This window comes from Eleutherodactylus coqui, chromosome 13 (genome assembly GCF_035609145.1).
Source record: "Eleutherodactylus coqui strain aEleCoq1 chromosome 13, aEleCoq1.hap1, whole genome shotgun sequence".
Lineage (NCBI taxonomy): Eukaryota > Metazoa > Chordata > Amphibia > Anura > Eleutherodactylidae > Eleutherodactylus > Eleutherodactylus coqui.
Window position 1 is genome coordinate 19,546,463 of NC_089849.1, and position 24,361 is coordinate 19,570,823.

The 24,361-nt window shown below is 43.1% G+C and overlaps 1 protein-coding gene across 1 annotated transcript in view; it reads right to left on the minus strand.

Annotated features, from left to right (window-relative positions):
• Positions 1-410: 410 nt before the first annotated feature.
• LOC136587568 (cadherin-like protein 26) overlaps positions 411-24,361 on the minus strand; it is an 85,710-nt gene continuing 61,759 nt past the window's right edge. Inside the window, exons 11-19 of the mRNA XM_066586236.1 lie at positions 23,773-24,003; positions 20,425-20,646; positions 19,465-19,577; positions 16,024-16,071; positions 12,436-12,492; positions 12,267-12,338; positions 12,083-12,142; positions 8,860-8,931; positions 411-1,005 (exon numbers count right to left, since the gene is read on the minus strand). Of these exons, the coding sequence (XP_066442333.1) occupies positions 784-1,005; positions 8,860-8,931; positions 12,083-12,142; positions 12,267-12,338; positions 12,436-12,492; positions 16,024-16,071; positions 19,465-19,577; positions 20,425-20,646; positions 23,773-24,003 (1,097 nt within the window). The 3' untranslated portion in view covers positions 411-783. The remainder of the gene's footprint in view (positions 1,006-8,859; positions 8,932-12,082; positions 12,143-12,266; positions 12,339-12,435; positions 12,493-16,023; positions 16,072-19,464; positions 19,578-20,424; positions 20,647-23,772; positions 24,004-24,361) is intronic.

Below are 24,361 nucleotides of genomic sequence, written 5' to 3' on the forward strand. Positions count from 1 at the left end.
CACAATGCTAGAATTGCAGGTATTTTTTGTCACACTGCCTCTCTTGAATATAAAGTGATCAAAAACTTGCATTCATCTCATAATGACACCAATAAAAATTCAGCCTGCTGCACAAAAAACAACCCCTCACATAGTCCATGTATGGAAAAATAAAAAAAGTTATTGGGGTCAGAATGTGGCGACAAAAAACAACTTTTTTAACAATTTTTTTTGCAAGGTAGTGAAGCCTATAAAGTTGTATAAATTTGGTATCGCTATAATCACACTGACCCACAGAAAAACATTAACAAGTCACTTTTACTGCACCATGAACACTGTACAATCTAAACCCAAAGAATTATGCCCAAATGCGTTTTTTCTCTATTTCACCCAATTTAAAACTTTTTAAAAGTTTTTCAATTTGTGCATGTTTAATAGTAGATCTGTCCCAATGAGTCCAAAGTAAACCAATCACCATTTACTGTTCCCAGAGAAAAGAAGTCCTATGAAAAATTTCAAAGATCTCCAATGAGACGATAAAAAAAACAAAAAAACAATATGTCAGTACATCCAGGCATCCCAGCTTGACCCAATGGAGAAGATAGTCTTTAGAGGTTGACCAATATCTCCTTTGCATAAGCAGAATAAGTTATGAAGACTCCATCCAGTGCATGCAACCAGCACATCAAGAAGATAAGGCCAGCCTCTCAGAAGGGGTGTGTGGCCCTGGCTGTTTCTTTTTAGATCATCTTCCATTAACCACAATATGTTATTGTTCTTGGTTTCTCGCAGTTCACGAGCTATCTAAGTTGGTTTTTCAACAGTTGTGGAAACTGTCATCCTGTGGTCTTCACAAATGTGCTCTAGAACGTTGAACTTGGACCCAAAGGTCTGAAGACTTGACAAGTTGACGCTACTGCCCAAGATACTGATGGCTTCCAGAGAAGAAGTGTGAGAAAGTTCTCCTTCTTCGGCATACACTCGAGGCTTGTACAAGTCTTCTGCAGTCCTCTGGGCATTTAGGTTCTGTAGACAAAAGCATTGCTTAGAGTAAATCCCATGAATGTGGTGTACAAATGTGTTACGTCAGATGCCATAAACAACAACTACAACATCTCAGAAGGGTAGTTATAGGGGGTGTATAGGTTGTAGTTGTACCCAAGTTCTAGTGTTTGGGTTGGCCCAAAGGCCTCTGCAACAAAAGAAGACATCAGTATTATAAATGACACATGATAGCCAGTTGGACAATTCTCTATAGAACTGGAAGTCTTGGATGTCATAGTAACATAGTATGTTAGGCTGAATGAAGACAATGTCCATCTAGTTCAGCCTGTTTCAACCTCCTTGTTGATCCAGAGGAAGGCAAAAAACCTCAATGAGGCAGAATCCAATTAGCCTTTTCGGGGAAAAAAAAATTCCTTCCCGACTCCATTATGGCAGTCAGACTAATCCCTGGATCAACCCCTAATAGTTCCTACCTGACTGTAAGACCTGGAACAACAACCCGTTGGTCACCTACTGTCTATATCCTGTAATATCATAGCGCTCTAGAAAGATATCTGGTACCCTCTTAAACTCCTCTATGGATTTTACCACCACCACGTCCTCAGGCAGAGAGTTCCACAGTCTCACTGCTCTTACAGTAAAGAACCCCCTTCTGTGTTGGTGATGAAACCTGCTTTTACCAACACCAAGGTTTCATCATCAACATATCATGAGCTTTAGGTCTAGGTTCAAGTCTCCATCCACATTCCACTTGGACTGTACTAGCCTTAATTTTTTTAATGTGTTCATGCGATATCTGAGCGTCAGCGATACTTTTTCCTGGAAAATAATCTCGCATCACATCGCTGCCGCTTGTGATTCTCTCGAGCGATAGAGGACAATAGGAGTTTCTAATGTTAAAAACGCATTGCATTGCACAAACATCGCAAGTTTGTGCATTACAATGTGATAAATCAGAGGCTCCATAGGGAAACATAAGCGAGGGGGGAAAAAAACGCAAATCGCAGAAAGATAGGACATGCTGCAATTTCCAAATCTCACAATAGCGCACGATAGAAAACATCGTAGATGTGAATGAAGCCATTGAAAAGCACGGGTTTCATAATTCTGCATTTTCTCACACTCACATCATTCAAAAATCGTTCGGTTTCTCGCTAGTGTGAAGGCAGCCTTAGGGCGCCCACCCACTGGCGATTTTTTTTTTCTTTGCGTTTTGCGTTTTTTCTCAAGAGTAATTAGAATTGAATGTACTCCTGTCCACTGGCGTTTTTTTTTGCGTTGCGTTGCGTTTTTTAACATAGGAACTGTCAGTTGCATATGTGTCCTTATTTTTCTCCTAATGCACCCATGAAAGTCAATGGAAATTAATGGAAAAGCCGCGAAAACGCGGGAAAAACGCCGCGAAAATGCTGCGTTTTTCACGCACGAAAATCGCAAACGCCAGTGGGTGGGCGCCCTTAGGTGTATGATTAACCAGTTATACCATACAGGTGTTAGTGATCATCAGTGTCATAAGTAGTATAAAACACAAGCATTGAGAAACAGCCGTGCAGGAGGCTTAAAACTAGGTGAGGAACAGTCAAAGTCTGCTATGAAGATGAGGCTGTGGAAGACAGTTTCATGTCACAGGTCATAACCATGACAAGACTGAGCACACAATATCCGCAAAATAGTTTTCATGGAAGAATTACAGCCAAAAAGCCATAGCTTTGACATGGAAATAAGGCCAAGCCACTCAACAATGCACAAGAACATAGGAACTTGGGTGTGGAAAAATGGCAGCAGGCGCTCTGCACTGACTAGTCAAAATGTGAAATATTTGGCTGTAACAGAAGGCAGTTTGTTCAGCGAAGGGCTGGAGAGCGCTACAATAATGAGTGTCTGCAGGCAGCAGTGAAGCATGGTGGAGAGCGGTACAGTAATGAGTGTCTGCAGGCAGCAGTGAAGCATGATGGACAGCGGTATAATAATGAGTGTCTGCAGGCAGCAGTGAAGCATGGGGAGAGCGGTACAATAATGAGTGTCTGCAGGCAGCACTGAAGCATGGTAGAGAATGGTACAATAATGAGTGCCTGCAGGCAGCAGTGAAGCATGGTGGAGAGCAGTACAGTAATGGGTGTCTGCAGGCAGCAGTGATGCATGGTGGAGAGCGGTACAATAATGTGTCTGCAGGCAGCAGTGAAGAATGGTGGAGAGCAGTACAATAATGAGTGTCTGTAGGCAGCAGTGAAGCATGGTGGAGAGCAGTACAATAATGAGTGTCTGCAGGCAGCAGTGAAGCATGGTGGAGAGTGGTACAATAATGAGTGTCTGCATGCAGCAGTGAAGCAGGGTGGAGAGTGGAACAATAATGAGTGTCTGCAGGCAGCAGTGAAGCATGGTGGAGAGCGGTACAATAATGAGTGCCTGCAGGCAGCACTGAAGCATGGTGGAGAGCGGTACAATAATGAGTGTCTGCAGGCAGCACTGAAGCATGGTGGAGAGTACAATAATGAGTGTCTGCAGGCAGCACTGAAGCATTGTGGAGGTTCTTTGCAAGTTTGGGGCAGCAGTTTAGCAAATAAAGTTGGGGGTTTGTTTTGGATTATTGGTGACCTCAATGCCGAGAAATACAGGCAGATACTTATCCATCATGGAAGCATCTGATTGGCTCCAAATTATTTCTGTAGCAGGACGACAATCTCAAACATCCACCCAATGTCATTAACTATCAGCATAAAGAAGAACAAGGAGTTCTGGAAGTGAGGATATGGTCCCCACAGAGCCCTGATCTCACATTATCCAGTCTGTCTGAGAATACAGAAGGATTGGAGTGCGCCAGCATCCACAGAAGATCTGTTCTTAGTTCTCCAAGATGTCTGGAGCAACCTCCCTGCCGAGCACGTTCAAAAACTGTGTGCAAGTGTACCTAGAAGAATAGATGCTATTTTGAAGCTAAAGGGTGCTCATGACGAATACTGATGGGATTTTCATTTTTCTTTTGGTATCTCACTTCGCATTTTGTTAATTAACATAAATAAACTATTAATACTTCTATTTCTGAAAACATTCTCACTTTGCAGCCCTTTTTCTGCCTGCCTAAAACTTTTGCACAGTACTGTACATATATACATATATACATCTATACTGATTGCATTTCATTATGTAATACCTTGCCGTTCCCGGGGCATCGATGGCTCCCATTCTGTCTTGATTGTTTTTTTTCCATCTTTTTATCTATAGCAATTTTTGATATTTGCTAGATAATTATAGATTTAACCTCGTATACCGCGGCCCGGAGACATCACACTTAAGAAAAGCATTTCCCAGTATAAAGACAGTAATTTGTTAGTGCAGAATCATTATTTTTTCTGTTTGCTGATTTGTGTTTTTAGAGATCTGAGAGCGATCATTAAATGCCCAGAATAGAATACAGCCGCTCTCATCCGGCTTATAGTTTTAACTCTCATATCTCTGTGCGGCAGAATAAAGAATCCATTCATTATTAGGTGTTAGAGATGACGGGGAATGAAATAAGAGGATCATTTCATGGTTTGAATGGTCTATGTCACCCGGCGTGACATTTAAAGGTAAATCCAACCTAATATCATACTGGCTTGTCAAATGATAATGTTAGACGAAGGTCTGGGAGATGGAACAATTGCTCATTCATCCAGTTCATAGGACAAGGGACGTAGGAGAGGGCTCGAGACGCTTCGGGGCCACTCACAGATTTCCATAACCTGGGATCTCCAAAACCATTCTGTGCCAGAGGATTTGAATGCATGAGCTAAGAGGCCCTTAATCATGTATTACAAAGGAAGACAAAATAACCGTGTGAAGAAATAGGATAAAGATGTGCACTAATTCTATCTAAACAAGGGCATCTATAGCAATTGTAGGGCAGCTCAAGAGGGCACTCTTGGACACCCTGTCACTTAGAGACAGTGGGACATGTGATTTTGTACTTATTTCTGTAGAAGCAATAAAGGGACTCTAATGGGGTCTAGAGTGACCCCAAGTAAGAGAATGAGGCATGCTACAAGTCAGAAGCTTTACTGGCTGCACTAGTTGGTAAGGCAAGTCAACAAACAGCTGCTGCTTCTGAAGCTGGAATTCTCATGCTTGGGACCATATGTTGGTTACACAACCCCGTGTTAGTAAGGGGACCTGATTCTATAGCACCGACTTCCAATAATAAGTGAAACAAAACAATATATATATATTCTCCAAAGTGTGTAAAGAGAGTTTGCACTCCTTGGAATCTCCAAAAACCCTCAAAATAGCACTGTTTTTGCAATCGCTGCGCCACAGAACTTAAATGCATCAGAGAGGCGGACACATTAATATATAATAAGGTAAGCTATTAAGAGGTGGAAGTAAAACACATTGAAATCTGAATAAAAACAATGTTACATGCTACCTTGTACTTAATTCTGTCTATATGTAGAAGCAGCAAAGGGACTGTAATGGGGGCTACAGTGACCCCATCTAAGGAAATGAGTGCAGATTACAAGTCAGGAGCCTTGTCTGGCTAAATTAATTAACCAGGTGAATCACTAAGCAGTTGCTATTTCTTAAGGCCCTATTACATGCAAAGATAATCTTTCAAGCGACTGAAAGATTGAAAGATTTAGTGATTCATTTACCTAAAGTGTTAATGGTCATTAACATGTTATCAACTTCATTTGCATGTAAAAGGACCTCCAGGAGCTGTTTGCAGAGCCCAGAATGTGTTTAAAAACACACCCAGCTGTGCTGCATTGTTCTCCTTGCTGCTGTTGGCAGATTACATTGTTCTCTCCTGGATAGTGTAAGCATGTCATGGAGAACAGCATGCGGTCTATTGAGAGATAAATGTGTTTGCTTTATCTCTCAAGAGCTGAACGATGGATTTTAAGTTAACCTTAAAATCATCGTTCAAACGAAAAGCGCAAGATGCCCCTGTTTACATGTAACGATTATCATTAATTTTAGGCTGTTTTAATGATTTTTAAGTGATTCCTGCAAGCCGCCCCTGCTGTCTGTGTCCACATTGCTGTCACTGTAGACATAGAACATAGGGATATTATACCTTCATTAACGCGCTCTCCAGTGTCCTAGAAGACTTTCTTTGCAAAGATGACGCACGATAACTGCCATTTGCCTGCAGAACAATAAGACAAAACTGTTACTAAGCACTGCACATGATGTAACCAATTACTACTCTGCTGTATCTCTTCAAGGGGATCTGCTATCTTGGACCTAATTCTTACCAACAGGGAGGGAATGGTTGAGGAAGTGCAGATGACTGGGACCTCAGGAGGCAATGATCATGATATTTTTGAATTTTGGATAAAAAGGGGAAGAAGACCTGAGAAGACTCAGACCTCAAGGTTGGATTTCAGAAAGGCAGATTTTAATGGACTCAGAAAGAGGGGAGGAAGAATCCAATGGCTGGATGTTCTTAAGGACAGAAATGTCCAAGAAGGATGGGGACCCTGGGAATTAACCCTTTCCAATCCAATTTGTATCCTGGTTTTCCCAGGGGGCTTACTCTTTTTCTGCTATTATACAACGGCGCTATCTGCTGGCTAAAGCCAGTACTGCATGAGGTGATGCGTTGGATAGACTCCGACAGCAGAGAGGCTGGCAATATATAGTAAGAGAACACCGACGGACGTCTTCCAACATCAGAGCTGTACAGCCTTAAATCATAATGTCTTCAGAGGTCAGACAGTGGATTGCAAAGGGTTAAAGAGAAAGCCACCTGAGGGTGACACATTGAGATCTCCATGTTCTTGAGATCCAGATGCGTAATGTTCAGTGGAAGAGGTGTATAATCATGACAAGTATTGCCTCCTCTGATGCCCTCTGACGCTCATTGCCAGCGTCCTCAGTCTTTCTATTTGCTGTGCTTCCACAGGGGCATCATTCCTCTTGCCACTGCCTGAACCTGAACGGCATAAGTGTTCAACCTGCTCTTTCAAGAGCCAGCATGTCCACCCAGCTTTCCTGTTCCCAGCCTATCCTAGCTCTTTCTGGATTATTTACCCATAGAAGGACCAAGCACTGTAAATCTACGGCACTCGGTCCTGAGTAAAATATGGTGTGGGATAAAAGTTCCTGCTACATTGTTAGTCACAGCCGAGGACCTGGAGCAGAAGGCAGAATCATTTTTTAACTGCTTCTGCCTTCTCTTTTGCAAACTGCATAGCACTCAATGAATGCTAAGTAGTGAATAGGGAAAGCAGAATTGTCACTTCCGCTATTCGACCTGGCGAACACATGACCGCTGGGTGCCCACTGCCAAAGCGGAGCTGCATGGTCCTAGCAGAGTTAGATCAGCTCTGTTAGTGACTGCTGTCACTACAAGGGAATGTTTTCTCCTGTAACTCTTACAGATCAAACTACTAACGATGACCTGTCAATATGTGCATGAGTGAGTGTGTTTGTGAGTGACTTACATGCTCTACCCCTGATCACATGATGGTGATATCATCAAAGGTCCTTCATCCCCTGGTGAGGGAGTTACATGCTCCGCCCCTGATCACATGATGGTGACATTATCACAGGCCCTGTCGCACATGGCTGCTGTCTGGCTAGGTGTTCGTTAGTATTGCATAGCAACTGAGGCCACAAGGGGTTTGTAGTCCACCCGTAATATGCACGAGGATACAGGAGCTTTGATGACATCCCCATCATGTGATCAGGGGCGGCGCATGGCAGTGACATCATCACAGGTCCTTCATCTCCACTGCTGTGCTGCTTCTAATCCCTGTTTTAGGGGATGAACAATGTATGTAACACTACTGTATGTTTGACGTGTATGTAGCAGTGCTGTGTGTACGACGTGTATGTAGCAGTGCTGTGTGTGTGATGTCCATGTAGTAGTGCTGTGTGTGACGTGAATGTAGTAATGCTGTGTGTGACGTGAATGTAGCAGAGCTGTGTGTGTGACATGTATGTAGCAATATTGTGTGTGTGACGTGTATGTAGCAGTGCAGTGTGTGAGACGTGAATGTAGTAGTGCTGTGTGTGCGACATGAATGTAGCAGAGCTGTGTGTGTGACGTGCATGTAGCAGAGCTGTGTGGCGCATTGCATCACCAGAAACACTGGTACTAATAATTACTAGCATATATATTTATAAAAAGAAAACAACCCACTGCCGACACAAGCCTACACCATCACCATATGGACTCTGTAATCCGATATATATACAAATTATATATCAAAACGTCCAAAACAAACTGAGGAACCCATCCATGCACTTTATTTTAGCATAAGCATACTAATTTTAAAAATAAACAAAAATTCATTTTAAAAAATGTTTATTTTGAGCACCTTTTCCCACTGGACAGTGCCTGAGCAATAGGGTCCTAATTAGAGATGAGCGAGTATACTCGCTACGGCACATTACTCGAGCGAGTAGTGCCTTAGCCGAGTATCTCCCCGCTCGTCTCTAAAGATTCGGGAGCTGGCTGGGGGCGGGGGAGAGCAGGGAGGAACGGAGGGGAGATCCCTCTCCCCCCCCCCCCCCCCGGCTCCCCGCCGCAACTCACCTGTCACCGGCCCCTGAATCTTTAGAGACGAGCGGGGAGATACTCGGCTAAGGCACTACTCGCTCGAGTAATGTGCCTTAGCGAGTATACTCGCTCATCTCTAGTCCTAATGTTCCATTGAAATTGGTTATTAATGATACTCGTTTCTTGGTTTGACCCTTTACCTGGATACCTAGCTTTCCCGATTTTGGCCTGTGCCTGTTACTGACTATGTCTTGCCTGCTTTTATTTCCTGCCTGTTGACTACATTACACAACCTCTGCCTGCCTCAACCTTGGCCTGTTGTTTGACACCCCCTGCTGTGTGTGTCCACATTGCTGTCACTGTAGACCTAGAACATAGGGATATTATACCTTCATTAACGCGGTCTCCAGTGTCCTAGAAGACTTTCTTCGCAAAGATAACGCACGATAACTGGCATTTGCCTGCAGAACAATAAGACAAAACTGTTACTAAGCACTGCACATGATGTAACCAATTACTACTCTACTGTATCTCCTGGTATACACTCATGCACCCTTATCTTCATACATGAGGCACAAACCTATACTGTAGAAAAGTCCCTAACACAAATACATGTAGGGACAAATGACACCCAAAAAAGGACCTTGCAACTATCTGCAGAGACTTTGAAGACCTAGTCAGGAAAGTGAAGGAACTAGGAGCACATGTGGTCTTTTCATCGATCCTCTCACTGGATGGCCATGGAATAAAGAGATTGAACAGGATTCTAGAGGTGAACAACTGGCTACGTCAAGGGTGCCGTCAGAAAAGATTTCGATTTCTAGGTCATGGAGTGAATTACCTATATGATTGAATCCTTCCTAGAGACAGGTTGCACCTTACAAAGACAGGTTTATAGTTGGTAGGCGCCTTGCTACACTCATCAGGAGAGCTTTAAACTAGAACAATACGCTAAGGGAAGTGAAAGGCCAGGCAAAAATATACAGCTAATGAGTGTATTTGAGAACCTTGTTATTAGAAGTGAAAAAAAAGAACAAAGACAAAAAATTCATACGGGAAGGAGAGGAGTAAGAGACACCGATCACAAACTAACATGTTTCTACACAAATGCACAGAGCATGGGAAACAAACAAGGAGAATTGGAGCTCCTAACACAAGAAGAGGAATATGATGTCATAGGCATCACGGAAACTTGGTGGAATGATACACATGATTGGAATACAAGGCTTGAAGGATACAACTTATTTATAAGAAACAGACCTAAAGGAGGAGGAGGTATTGTGTTGTATGTTAGGAAAACATTAATCTCTACAGAGATTCAAGCTTCAGAGCATGGGAGTTTTGTAGAAACTGTTTGGGTAAGAATACAAGGAGAGAACAGCAGAAAGGACACCATTGTAGGCATTTACTATAGGCCACCTGGACAAGCGAAGGATATTGATGAACTCTTTCTCCATCAGATGGCCAAGCTCTCAAAAAGGCATGACATGGTGATTATGGGAGATTTTAACTATCCAGACATTTGTTGGGAATCTCTCTCAGGTAAAAGTAATGGATCCAACAAATTCTTATCTGCTCTTGCTGACAGCTTTACCTTTCAAAAGGTAGAAGAGAAAACAAGGGGATCTACTATCTTGGACCTAATTCTTACCAACAGGGAGGGAATGGTTGAGGAAGTAATGGTGGCTGGGACCTTAGGAGGCAGTGATCCTGCTATCCTTGAATTTTGGATAAAAAGAGGAGGAAGACCTGAGAAAACTCAGACCTCAAGGTTGGATTCCAGAAATGCAGATTTCAATGAACTCAGAAAGGAAGAATCCAATGGCCGGATGTTCTTAAGGACAGAAATGCCCACGAAGGTTGGGAAATATTGTGAAATGAGATCATCAAAGCACAATCATTAACAATCCCTAAAAGAAGGAAGAATGGGAAGCATTTAAAGAGACCAGGATAGATAAACACAGAACTTAAACATTTTTCTGTTCCTTTTTAGCATGCATGATCAAATGGAAAGAGGGGGGAATATATAAAGAAGTAGAATATAATGCGGTCTGCAGAAACTGAAGGACAAGTGTCATAAAAGCTAAAGCTAATAATGAATTGAGGCTTGCAAGAGAGGCCAATAACAATAAAAAAAGATTTGGCAGGTATGCCAAAAGTAAACGAAAAATCAAAGATGCCATAGGATGTTTACAGAATAAAAATGGTGAATTGGTTAAAAATGATATTGAGAAGGCCGAACCTTTTCTATTTCATATCAGTCTTCTCTCAGAAAGTAAATGTAACATTGGGGAAATACAGGAATGCAGGCTATCTATAAGCAGAGAGATGGTGAGGGAACACATAGCTAACTTACAGGAATTCAAGTCTCCAGGTCTAGAGTCCTAGGCCCAGTGTTGTTTAACATTTTTATAAATGATCTAGATGAGGGAATTGAAGAGAAACTGATCATATTTACAGACGACACAAAGCTATGAGGGATAGCTAACACTAGAGAAAACAGAGAATGGATACTAAAAAATGTAGACAAGCTTGAACAGTGGTTGACAACTAACAATGGTATTTAACAGAGAGAAATGCAAAGTCCTTCATCTGGGCAAGAAAAATTTTAAAAAGCACATACAGAATGGGAGGAATTGGGCTAAGCAGCAGTACATTTAAAAACACTTGAGTATACTAATAGATCATAGACTGAACATGAGTCAATAATGTGATGCAGCAGCAAAAAGGCAAATACAATTCTGGGATGTATGAAGAGAAGCATAGAGTCTAGATCACGTGAGGTCATTATCCCCCTCTACTCTTCCTTAGTCAGTCCTCACATGGAATACTGTGTACAGTTCTGGGCACCCCAATTTAAAAAAAAACGCAATGACAAAATGGAGGAAGTTCAGGGAAGAGCTGCCAGGATGGTGAGCGGTCTGCAAGCCATGTCCCATGAGGAACGGTTAAAGGATCTGGGAATGTTTAGCTTGCAAAAAAGGAGGCTGAGAGGAGACTTAATAGCGGTCTACAAATATCTGAAGGGCTGTCACAGTGCAGAGGGATCAGCCCTATTCTCATCTGCACAAGGAAAGACTAGAAACTGTAGGATGAAACTGAAAGGGAGGAGACACAGATTAGATGTTAGACAGAGAGAGAGATCAATGAGTGGAACAGGTTACCACAGGAGGTGATGCGGTCTCCTTCAATGGAAATCTTCAAACAAAGGCTGAACAGACATCTATCTGGAATGATTTAGTGAATCCTGCACTGAGCAGGGGGTTGGACCTGATGACCCTGGAGGTCCCTTCCCACTCTACCATTCTATGATTCTAGGATCTTATCTGTTTAACAAAGGACTTGGATTTTTAAGTGTAGCCTTGTAGTAGCTGTTTCTTCTCAGCATATTCTAGATCTCCCTTTAATGCAGATTTTTGTTGTGGTTGAATCCAAACCAATGACCACAATGCCCTAAAGGGCTAACTATTGCCCCATCAATAACGGTACATTGACCGTGCAAATATTGCTTGGCTATGAGTACCTCTGCATAAGCTGAACTCGTACAGTTCATAATTGGCCATGCATTGCATGGTCCAGCCAATGAAACACATTGAGTTTCGAGAAACTTACATGAATTCTCAAGGAGTTGGCTCTTTCAAAGTTCATTTGTCTTCTCCTGCTATGATAGCTCTGAAAAATATTAGACACATTTAGAGGCAGCAACTCCCAACAACTTTCATGAGTGTATAGAAGGCCAACCCCATTCCAGTGATAGCTGTCCTCCGAAAAGACCAGTATGATGTCTTTAGCTTACCGAATGTCGATACCTGTTTGCTCGATCCAAAGTTCCTGCCCGACTTCCTTCTTGGTTTTCCATTGAATGGACCTTTGGTAATCGAAAATTATGAGAGTTTTTGTAGTTTTTTGTAACAACAATTAAAAATAATCTACTGATAACTGGCCCAAACCCTTAGGACACCTACCAGGAAACTGTTGGAGCATTCCACTCCTGTTTTATTATGTAAGACTGTTGCCGGTGCCTAGAAGGAATGAAAAAATTGTTTACTAGTGTGGGAGACAGATATTTGGTAATTAGTAATTGCCAAGCATCTAAGTGCAGCCAACAGCACAGCTATGATAGGGCATCAAAAAATACTCTTTTACATTGGCAGCCTCTACTAGAAGAAAGCCTAGCTACGCCATTGATGTATTGATTCTGCAGTCAACCACATTTTGCTTCTAGTGCCGAGACGCTATGCCTCCACATTGCATGTATGCACCACCGCCTGGACTCTTAAAGGATGTGTGTGCGCTAAGTGTCCCTGACCATAGCCAGTCATCTTCTATTAAAAGTTTTATTATGGTCTTCCTCCTCCACTTGGGCCAAAGGTTCATTTCATGAGTGTGCATTTGTTTCTGCTGTTCAAAATTACAACTCAGTTTGGTGACCTCATTCTCTTAACTGCTGCCTGTCCTTACCTCTGCCCAATTTTCCCCTAGTACTGATTTCCGTTTGACTCAACCCTTCCTCCATCTGACTATGATTACTTCTAAATGAGTTAGAAATGAGATTTGGGAACCCCGCTTGGTCCGTGTATCAGCCACTGCCAATAGAGTCTACTTCAGGGCTGGCAACCTGAAGATAAGGAAGAATAATTCACAATCCTTTAGACTTGGTTTAGTCCTAAACCAAATCCTTTAGTGACCTGCCAGGTTCACATATCCAGACAGCCCTTCGTACAACTGCAAATCCAACATAACTAAAAAAATTAGTGGCGTGAGAGCAGAATCGGAATGGGGCTCTCTCCTGTAGGCTGGTTCATGCAATGCCACAATGATGGTAACAAATGGGCCTGACACTTCTACATGCCCATCTCTTATAGGAGTGATCTACGAACATCTTCCTTCTCATGCTTGGTAAGATGGAGGGAAAGGAAACCCTACACAGGGTCTCACCACTCATAGGGACAAAGAACAGATTTAATCTCAAGGTCAAATACAGTTTTTAATTAACAGATCATAGCAGATAGTCTATTCTAATAAAGTGGCACCCTCCACGGCTGCATGGGGATGAAGTGGTGCCACATATTGATAAGCAGTCTCCTAAACTTCCTTGATACTTACAAATGGTTTTCTGTTCTGTTAAATTGCTCCCTGGATGACCATAACAGCAAGGACATTAAGCGGTGCTACCTACTGGTTACGGGACACGTTGCTATGAAGCTGCCTGAATAAGGCAACTGGGTAAGCTTCCTCAATACATGCACATAGTTCTGTTCTATTCAAGCGACACCCCCGGACCTTGGGTCTCCATAGTAGTGTCACAGCACTGCCTGACTCCGGAACATATACGCGGATCTAGGGTGACATCATGGCGTCGCCGCTGGACCACATTATGTGCCTGCCAGTATATGTGCAGTAGCATTTGATGTTAGAAGTTGAGGGAGGAACATCTTCCTTCTGTTTTAGTGCTGATAGGCTGGCTGAGCTGCCTATTACTCAGCCTATTAGTGTCCATCTTAGAGCATTTATTGTGTCTTCTCTTAATAGAGAACGCAGGTAATACATTTGTATTCATGTCTAACTGAGTGGTTAGGGGTGTTTGCTTTGCACTTCTGAGTTTTTTGTTTGCACCTTCGTTTTAAGAACTTCAGACTTTTTTCTGCATTTTCTTGCTCTCGTATTGTGACTTCATCTTGTTCATTTGTCTTTTTCGTTCAGCTCTATCTTCACATTTTCTCTTTACTGTATTTTATAGCTAGAAACATATATGGAATCCAGTGAGGTTCAAAAAATGGGGTTGCCCTTTTCAGGGCGGTTGCCACTTAATTGGTAGGTTCAGTTGAAGTAGATTAGGGGAAAGATTTTAATTTTCACCTTTTTTTCTATCACCACTAGTCGTATTGTGGTAGTAAAAGTGACTCTATTAGTGTCCTAAGTAATAATAGTAACCCCCATAGTAGCCCCAGTAGTAACAGTGCCCCTGTTATTGGCTAAAGTAGTAATAATGACCATGTTAGTAGCTTAAGTAGTAATAGTGACCCAATAGTGACACACATAGCAATAGTGACCACCATAGTGGCCCAAGTAGTAACAGTGCCCACCATAGTGGCCCCAGTAGTAACAGTGCCCACCATAGTGGCCCCAGTAGTGAGTGGTCCCTTTAGTAATACCGTAGTAGTCTTATTAGTAACCCCCTGTAGTGGACCACCAGCCACCTAACAAGCCTATAACTCACTTGTGGTCCTGGTCCATTGGCAGCAGCGCAGCTGCTGTAATTAGTATGACCTACCCACCAGTGTCTGTGTGCAGGAGAGCAAATAAGAGAGGTCAGGGTTGCACTGATTTCAGCAGTGGCTCTGCTGCTGACAGACCAGGACTACAAGTCAGTCAAATGAGATTGCAGGACAGCGTCCCAAATCCGGGACCATCCCACAGAATCTGGTACAGTTGGGAGACATAAATACATATAAATGATCGGCGGGTCTATTCGAGTGTTAAATCTGGATTTCCAAAGCCACATGGAGATTGAGCAGCTTGCAAAGCAGCCACCTGAACTTTTTCAAATGCTGCCTGTCAAGCTAATTTCTTGGTGAACATTTTTAGAAGTTAGTTTTTTTTGTTTTGTTTTTTTTTTCACACCTTCACAATGACAGAGTAAACAGATCAATTTTCTACTTTATACTCAACATTACTATAAACTACTCTCCCCCCTCCCCCAACAGGCTTATAAACCCTCAAGAAGTCTCTGGGGTATCCGATTACAGTGGCGCTCGCCGCTCTGTTGAAAATAAAAATAAGACTGTTTTTTCATTCTAATTAGTCGGCTTTTACCGGTGTCTATTTCTACCTTTTACCTCTAAATATGTAAATTTATTCCTGAAGCCTTTGCGGCAGACCTCAGAATAATTCACAAGTTTGCTGATTTGAGAGTTTTAGTGAAAATTGAGAAATTGCTTACATCCTGAAGTGAAGCACTGCACAGCATCACCTCGCCTCCTTAAAGGAGATGTCCCGAGGCAGCAAGTGGGGTTATACACTTCTGTATGGCCATAATAATGCACTTTGTAATATACATTGTGCATTAATTATGAGCCATACAGAAGTTATAAAAAGTTTTATACTTACCTGCTCCGTTGCTAGCGTCCTCGTCTCCATGGTGCCGACTAATTTTCGGCCTCCGATGGCCAAATTAGCCGCGCTTGCGCAGTCCGGGTCTTCTGTAGTCTTCTATGGAGCCGCTCGTGCCAGAGAGCGGCTCCGTGTAGCTCCGCCCCGTCACGTGCCGATTCCAGCCAATCAGGAGGCTGGAATCGGCAGTGGACCGCACAGAAGAGCTGCGGTCCACGAAGGCAGAGGATCCCGGCGGCCATCTTCAGCAGGTGAGTATGAAGACGCCGGACCGCCGGGATTCAGGTAAGCGCTGTGCGGGTGGGTTTTTTAACCCCTGCATCGGGGTTGTCTCGCGCCGAACGGGGGGGGGGTTTAAAAAAAAAAAAACCCGTTTCGGCGCGGGACATCTCCTTTAATCCCCCAACTTCAATATACAAAAAGTTTATACTTCTACTTACCGAGCACCTTCCGGGACTGAATCTGTGGAACGCTGAGTCAATCTTCTCCTATTCAAGAGATAAAACATGTTCACAATATCTGCGCTCAGAAAATAACTTAAAGGGGTTTTCTTGCACTAAACTATCCTCAGGATATGTCATCAATAGCTGATTGGCTGGGGTCTGCCACTCAGGATCCCAACTGATGAGCTGATTGAAGTGACAACAGCCTTTGGGTGAGAGCTGTGCTCACTACAGTCCATACGAGGAGCAGCACTGTACATTATATAGTGGCTGTGCCTGGTATTGCAGCTCAGTCCCTTTCACTTGTATAAGACTGAGCTACTCTTATAGTAACATAGTAACATAGTTCGTAAGGCCGAATGAAAACAATGTCCATCTAGTCCAGCCTGTCTATCCTCCTGTGTTGTTGATCCAGAAGAAGGCAAAAAACCCCAAGAGCAGAAGCCAATTAGCCCTTTTGGGGAACAAATTCCTTCCCGACTCCCTAATGGCAATCAGACTAATCCCTGGATCAACCCCTAATAGTTCCTACCTGCCTGTAAACCCAGATTAACAATTAACCTAAGATTTATAACCTGTAATATCCTTCCGCTCCAGAAAGACATTAAGTCCCCTTTTAAACTCCTCTATGGATTTTGCCATCACCACATTCTCAGGCAGAGAGTTCCACAGTTTCACTGCTCTTACAGTAAAGAACCCCTTTCTATGTTGGTGATGAAACCTGCTTTCCTCTAAACGTAGCGGATGCCCTATTGTTACCGTTGCAGTCCTGGGTATAAACAGATCATGGGAGAGATACCTCATCTAGTTCCTGCTCACTATCTGTACTCAGACTAGCGACAGAGGAAGAAGTCTCCAAATTGCTCTTCTCTGCTCGCCCCACCACCTGCGCTAGCGACCCCCTCCCCTCACACCTCCTCCGTTCCTTCTCCCCAGTGGTCATCTCCCATCTCACCACTATATTCAACCTCTCTCTGACCTCTGGCATCTTTCCCTCTTCTTTCGAACACGCCATCATATCCCCACTGCTAAAGAAGCCGACTCTGGACGCGACTGATGCTGCCAACTACCGACCCATCTCAAACCTCCCCTTCATCTTCAAACTACTAGAACGCCTGGTTTACTCCCGCCTTGTAAGCTATTTATCAGAGAACTCTCTCCTAGACCCCCTACAGTCTGGCTTTCGACCTCAACACTCAACAGAAACTGCCCTTACAAGGGTATCCAATGACCTACTGACAGCCAATCGAGGGGCGATTACTCCCTACTGATCCTCCTCGACCTTTCTGCAGCATTTGACACTGTTGATCACAAACTCCTCCTCAGTATGCTCTGCTCCATTGGCCTGAAGGACACTGCTCTCTCCTGGTTCTCCTCCTACCTATTTGACCGCTCTTTTAGTGTCTCCTTTGCTGGCTCTACCTCCCCTCCTCTTCCCCTTGCTGTTGGGGTTCCCCAGGGCTCAGTCCTCGGTCACCTCCTTTTCTCTATCTACACAGCCCCTATTGGAAAAACCATCAGGAGATTTGGCCTCCAATACCACCTGTATGCTGACGACCCCCAGCTACACACCTCTTCCCGTGACATCTCCGCACCTTTACTCCAAAACATCACCGACTGTCTGTCCGCTGTCTCTAACACCATGTCCTCTCTCTACCTAAAACTAAACCTCTCTAAGACTGACCTGCTGGTATTTTCACCCTCCACTAACCGACCTCCTCCTGACATCTCCATCTCAGTGTGTGGCGCCACCATAACTCCTAGACCACATGCCCGCTGCCTTGGGGTCATATTCGATTCTGATCTCTCTTTTACCCCCTACATCCAATCTCTGGCCCGAACATGTCAGCTGCACCTCAAGAACATCGCAAGAATCCGCTCTTTTCTCACTGTGGACACGTTAAAAACGCTTATTGTTGCCCTCATCCACTCCCGGCTCGATTATTACAACTCGTTGCTGATCGGCCTCCCCTGCACCAGACTCTACCGTCTCCAATCCATCCTGAATGCGGCAGCCAGGCTCATCTTCCTGTCCAGCCGCTACTCGGACGCCTCTGCCCTGTGCCGGTCACTGCACTGGCTGGCTGTTAAATACAGAATTCAATTTAAACTCGCCACCTTCATCCACAAAGCCCTCCACAGTGCAGCGCCCCCCTACATCGCCTCCCTCATCTCAATCCATCACCCCGCCCGGGCTCTCCGCTCTGCTAACGACACCAGACTGAGCGCCCCGTTAATTAAAACTTCTCATTCCCACCTCCAAGACTTCTCCAGAGCAGCACCGGTCCTCTGGAACGCACTACCAAAGGCTACCCGAGCAATCCAGGACTCGCAGAACTTCAGGCGTGCTCTAAAAACGCACCTCTTCAGGGAGGCATACCGCATACCCTAAACAAACCCCTCTGTACTCCGCCTGATAACATGCTCCCTGACCTACTGACTGCAATCCCTGCTAGCCATCATAAACCGCTCCTGCAGTCATACTGTTTCTGCCGTCACACGGCTAAATGTCTGACCATTGTCTGTGTATATCACCCCTTACTCTCCACCTCGCAATACCAGGCACATCTCCAGCCCTTTACCTTCTGTATCCCCCCATTACTTGTAGTATGTAAGCTCGTTGGAGCCGGACCCTAACCCCTATTGTTTCCATCAACTGATTACTATATAACCGTGGTTCTGTAATTTTTGTATTTTTTGTCTTTCTGTATCCCCCGTCTATGTAAGCGCTGCAGAATATGTTGGCGCTATACAAAAAAAGATTATTATTATTTCTTGGTCATTAGTTGTGATATCAGCCATGTCTCCCACTCCATTCAATGCATTTGTAGCCTAAAGTGGAAAAAATGTAATGAGATAGATAGATAGATAGATAGATAGATATGAGATAGATAGATAGAGAGATATGAGATAGATAGATAGATAGATAGATAGATAGATAGATAGATAGATAGATAGAGAGATATGAGATAGATAGATAGATAGATAGATAGATAGATATGGGATAGATAGATAGATAGATAGATAGATAGATAGATAGATAGATAGATAGATAGATAGATAGATAGATATGGGATAGATAGATAGATATGAGATAGATAGATAGATATGAGATAGATAGATGATAGATAGATAGATATGAGATAGATAGATATGAGATAGATAGATAGATAGATAGATAGATAGATAGATAGATAGATAGATAGATAGATATATAGATAGATAGATAGATAGATAGATAGATAGATAGAAGATAGATAGATAGATAGATAGATATGAGATAGATAGATAGATATGAGATAGATAGATAGATAGATAGATATGAGATAGATAGATAGATAGATAGAAGATAGATAGATAGATAGATAGATAGATAGATAGATAGATAGATAGATAGATAGATAGATAGATAGATTTACTACAAACATGACTTTATACCAGACACTCCTTCTCCGACTCCTCATTGTATACAATCAGCGAGTTCACAGTTTCGGCTTCCACGGGGACCATGACCGTCCTGGTTTCTATCTTGCACAGCAGAAGACATAGTACTGTTTGCATGAGAAACGTAAATCCAGGTGAGTGCTTGCAGGAGACACAGTAGCAGGGGGCACTCTAACAAGAGACCAGACTGGTAAAGTAAGTCTTAAAGCGACCAACCGGTCCAGAAACAAAGATGGCTGTCAGCTTCTATGGCTGCCTGATGCACATGGGGTATTAGTATGCATCACTTGTCTAAGACATTACACACCTGCTTTGATTGACCAGGTGAGCAGCCATTGACATCAGCATGAAGTGTCTTAGACTAATGATGCATACTAATACAGTGTGCACCAGGAAGTCAGAGAAATGGTTCGGCCATCTTTGTTTCTCCAGGACCGGAGTGTCGCTTTAAGAAAAGACAAGTGAGAAGTAAAGCCCCCCTCCCCCGCCTTCTACATTATATAATGAAGACACAGCTGTATCAGCACAGTCTGCAAAATGCAACACTGCCCCCTAGTGCATAAATCTTGATACAGCACCACATCAAGGTTAGGACATTGTAGCGATTATGTTCAATCTGTTATTTGCGTCAAATTCAAAATGCAAGAAAGAAATTTTACAGCTTGCCAATATCAGCATCAAACTTAAGAAATGCTTAACATTTGTCAAACTACAACTCCCAGGATGTCCAGCGCATGTTGGCAAATCTAGATTCACAAAAGCTGGACATCTTGTCATCTTAAAGGGATTTCCACTTTTCAGAAATTCCTTAATCTATACAATTGTAGTTCCTGTACTACAATGCTGATGTGTATTTTTCCTGCAGCACCCCTATAGGAGAAAAAGGGTATAGCAGTCTAGAGTTCAAAAGCAATAGAATTCTATAGAAATTGAGTGCATAATAAAACTACTTACAGATGAAGAATACTGGAAGCAGCAGTAGTAGAGCGATGGCGCCTCCGCCCAGAGTTGGTGGTTTCACCATTTTTCCTATACAGACCTCATCCACCAAGCAGTCACACACATACACAGTGATGTTCTCCAATGACATAACTCCTTGGAGATCATAAATCTCCAGATGTAGGGTGTGGTTTCCTTGATAAGCATCTTTCTCCTTCTTAACCTTAAGGATATCGTCTAAAAGAGGGACATCATTATTTTCTTGCAGTCACAGATCTCCGTGAATTTAGTTGTCAAAAAGTTTTTCCCGGACTCTTTCTTTAAAATCAAGCCCAATTATTTTTTATTGTGCAGTGTAGATCAGCCAGACTATATCTGCTGCATGGAAGCCATCAACACACTGCTGTTGACTGATCCATAGTTGCATTATGTTTTTTACTATAAGCTCCAGTCGTGGGCAAAATTTAGAAACTGATATAAATTTTGCTTTTCACAGTTTGCTGCTTCAGTGTTTAGATCTTTTAGTCAGATGTTTCTATGGTTACTGAAGCACAATTATAAGCATTTCACAAGTTGTTAAACTTTTTTTCTCAAATATAGCAAATTTAGGCAAAGACTCAATATTTACGGTGTTGACCTTTATTTTTCAAGATTTTTGCCATTCGCCCTGGCATGCTGCATATTAGCTTCTGAGACAAATCCTGACTGATGATAACCCATTCTTTCTAATCCGTGCTTGCAGTTTTTTACAAATTCTGTGTTTTTGTTTGTCCATCTGCTTTTTGAGGCTTGACCACAGGTTTTCAATGGGATGGAGATCTGGGGAGTTTCCTGGGCATGGACCCAAAATTTCAATGTTTTGTTCACCAAGCCACTTTTGCCTTGTGACATGGTACTCCATCATGCTGGAAAAAAACATTGCTCCTCCCAAATTGCTCCTAGATGGTTGGGAGAGGTTGCGCCTGAATTGCTGGGAGAAGTTGCGCCTGAATAGTCGGGAAAAGTTGCGCTTCGATGGTCGGGAGAAGTTGCTCCTGGACAGTTGGTAGAGGTTGCGCCTGGATGGTCGGGAGAAGTTGCGCCTGGATGGTCAAGAGAAGTTGCGCCTGGATGGTCAAGAGAAGTTGCGCCTGGATGGTCAAGAGAAGTTGCGCCTGGATGGTCGGGAGAAGTTGCACCTGAATGGTCGGGAGAAGTTGCGCCTGGATGGTCGGGAGAAGTTGCCCCTGGACGGTTGGGGGAAGTTGCCCCTGGACGGTTGGGGGAAGTTGCCCCTGGACGGTTGGGGGAAGTTGCCCCTGGACGGTTGGGGGAAGTTGCCCCTGGAGGGTAGTTTGGGTAGTTAGATCTCATTCTTTATTCATGGTAAGCTGTGAATCAGTCCACACCCTTGGATGAAAAGCAGTCCCATACATGAATGGTTTCCAGATGCTTTACTGTTGACATGACACAGGACTCACCTTTTCTTCTCCAGACAATCATTTTCCTAGATGTCCCAAACAGTCTGAAGGGGGCTTCATCAGTCCTCTGCAGTCCAATCCCTGTACGATATTTTCTCTGATGAAGCCCCCTTTAGACTGTTTGGGACATCTGGAAGAATGATTTTCGGAGAAGAAAAGGTGAGCTGCGGTAGCCGGTACTGCAGAAGAAACCCAACATTATACATAGAAGTAGTGAGGACAAAAAATATCTGCGCTCATAACGTACGTAATAAAAAAAAATAGTGCTTACTGGGATGAAGGAGGGGGATCTACAACTAGAAAGCCCCCTTCTTAGAAGTTCTTTATTATTCTGCTGCTCTCCAACCTTGGATGCCTATGTGCTTAAGAGACGTATCCCTCGCAGACCAGGACTCTAGGTGTGGGGACAGACCTTTTCACCCCTTTTCACGGATTTGTCATCCCCACGAGGTGAGTCCTTATTTATTTGTTTCACTTGTCCATAATTGCTGCTGTTTGCATAAGGCGCTATCCCATTGTCCTTTCTCATTACCCATCATTATACGGCAGCCATGGACAAGTTGAGTGCCAGAACCAGCAATCCCCACCACCACCACCACCACCACCACCACCACCACCTTCTCCATTCTATCTCATGGAATGAGCTTCTGAATGACAAGAAGCTTGTAGGTGTGTTTCCTTCTTCCTATAACCAGCATGTCAGGTTTGTCGGCGACTGTCAGTCCATATTCACGAGAAGAAGACTTCTGCTGTAGCAAAAACACTTTATTCCATCTCTTACAATTCCAGTTTTGAGCTATCTAATACTTCAAAGACAAAAGCATCTCTTGTGTGAGCACTGCAGCATCTTCCAGACAAAGTCCTCCTTCTCAACATGTCAGCATTAATGGGCTCACATCATGTTAAATATTTAATAAGATTCTGACATTTGGATCAGTCAACAGCCGTTTGCTGATAATTTCCAGGTAGCAAAATACATGATGAGGGGACTGTTGATGAGTTATGACTTATGACTCATTCACATGGATGTATGGATGTGTATGTACGTGTTACATGTTTTTGTTACGTATGTGCAGTTTATTACATCTCTGTTGCATCCATGCGTTATCCGTTTTTCATGTGTGCAAAAAATCACAAGAAAACGCCCAAGTTACCTGCGTTTTGTCACAATCCACAGAAAGCGGTCAGCAAAAAAATACTGCAATGCACATTGATGCTAATGCATGTTTGCTGTGTTTTTCTGAGCACCCATGCAGTTTAAACTTTGCCTTTAAAACTGCTCAAAAGTATTTAAATACATTCCTGGGTCACCTAAGATTGTTATACGGGACTTTTTTGGCTCCTAGACAGTATTATATACACCAGTTTTAGGCCTACTGGTGAAGTTCAGTTTTGGTTTGAACTAACTTGGACAGAAGCAAACGTTTTGTCAAAATTTGGTTACCCAACCAAACTGAACTTTTCAAAAGTTCATTGATCCCTAATCCTAGTCCACAAGTATCCAGGAGACTGGATTTCACCATCAGCACCAATAAAGTCCAAGAAAAAAGCATCTTGGGTGTCCATTGGTTGAGTCTACTGCTGTTGAAAGGTGGGAGTTCTCTACTGCCCGTTGGATAAATGGATGGAGCCAAACTTTTTTGGGAAGCCCTCACCTGTAACAGTCACATGGATTATGTCTATGGCACATTTATACTTACAAGTAAAGGAAGATTTGTTTGGTATACTTACTATGCCAGGAATTAGTCATTTTGCCCTCAAATCATGTAAGTCTACCATGTGATCCCCTCAATGAACAGCAGCCAAAAGCCTATTTTAGGGGTCTCTCAGCCAATAGAAGGGGAAGGTCTATTATAGGGGCCCCAGGGGGCATACATATACAGTGGTGTATTCTGTGTCTTACCATTACAGTCTATCAGTTTGATGGGTATCTTCTCAGGGTCTTTGTTTAAGACCTGGATGTAGAAGGGTCCAGAGTAGGGTCTGAGGTCTTTGTCGATGATGGGGGTGCTGAGAAGAGCCTCCTTGTCATTCTCACAAGTGGTTATGTAGGGATTGAGCAGTTTTGGAACATTGTCATTAATGTCTTTCACAGTAATGATTAAGTTGGCTGTACCAGTCATTGGGGGCTTACCTTAAAAAAAAAATCAATACATTTATATTAGAAGCCTCCATTAATGATGATGTCATAGTGATGCAATGTGCAGAATCTGTCTTCTCCATTGGAAAAACCTGTCTGCTATTTTACAGAAACAATACCACTCTTGTCCATAGGCTGAATTTGGTACTGCAGGTCATCTCCCCCTCCACTCACATGAGCTGCAATATCTGACACAGCCAGTGGAGGAACCTCTTCTGGAAGACAGCAGCCAAGTTTTTCTAATTTGATACAACCCCTTTTTAAAAATTCTGGTCAACTTTTCCCATGATTCCCATAGCAACCATGTTGTTTCCTGCAAGGGACTGACTTTTTTCAATACACGTCTTGCTTC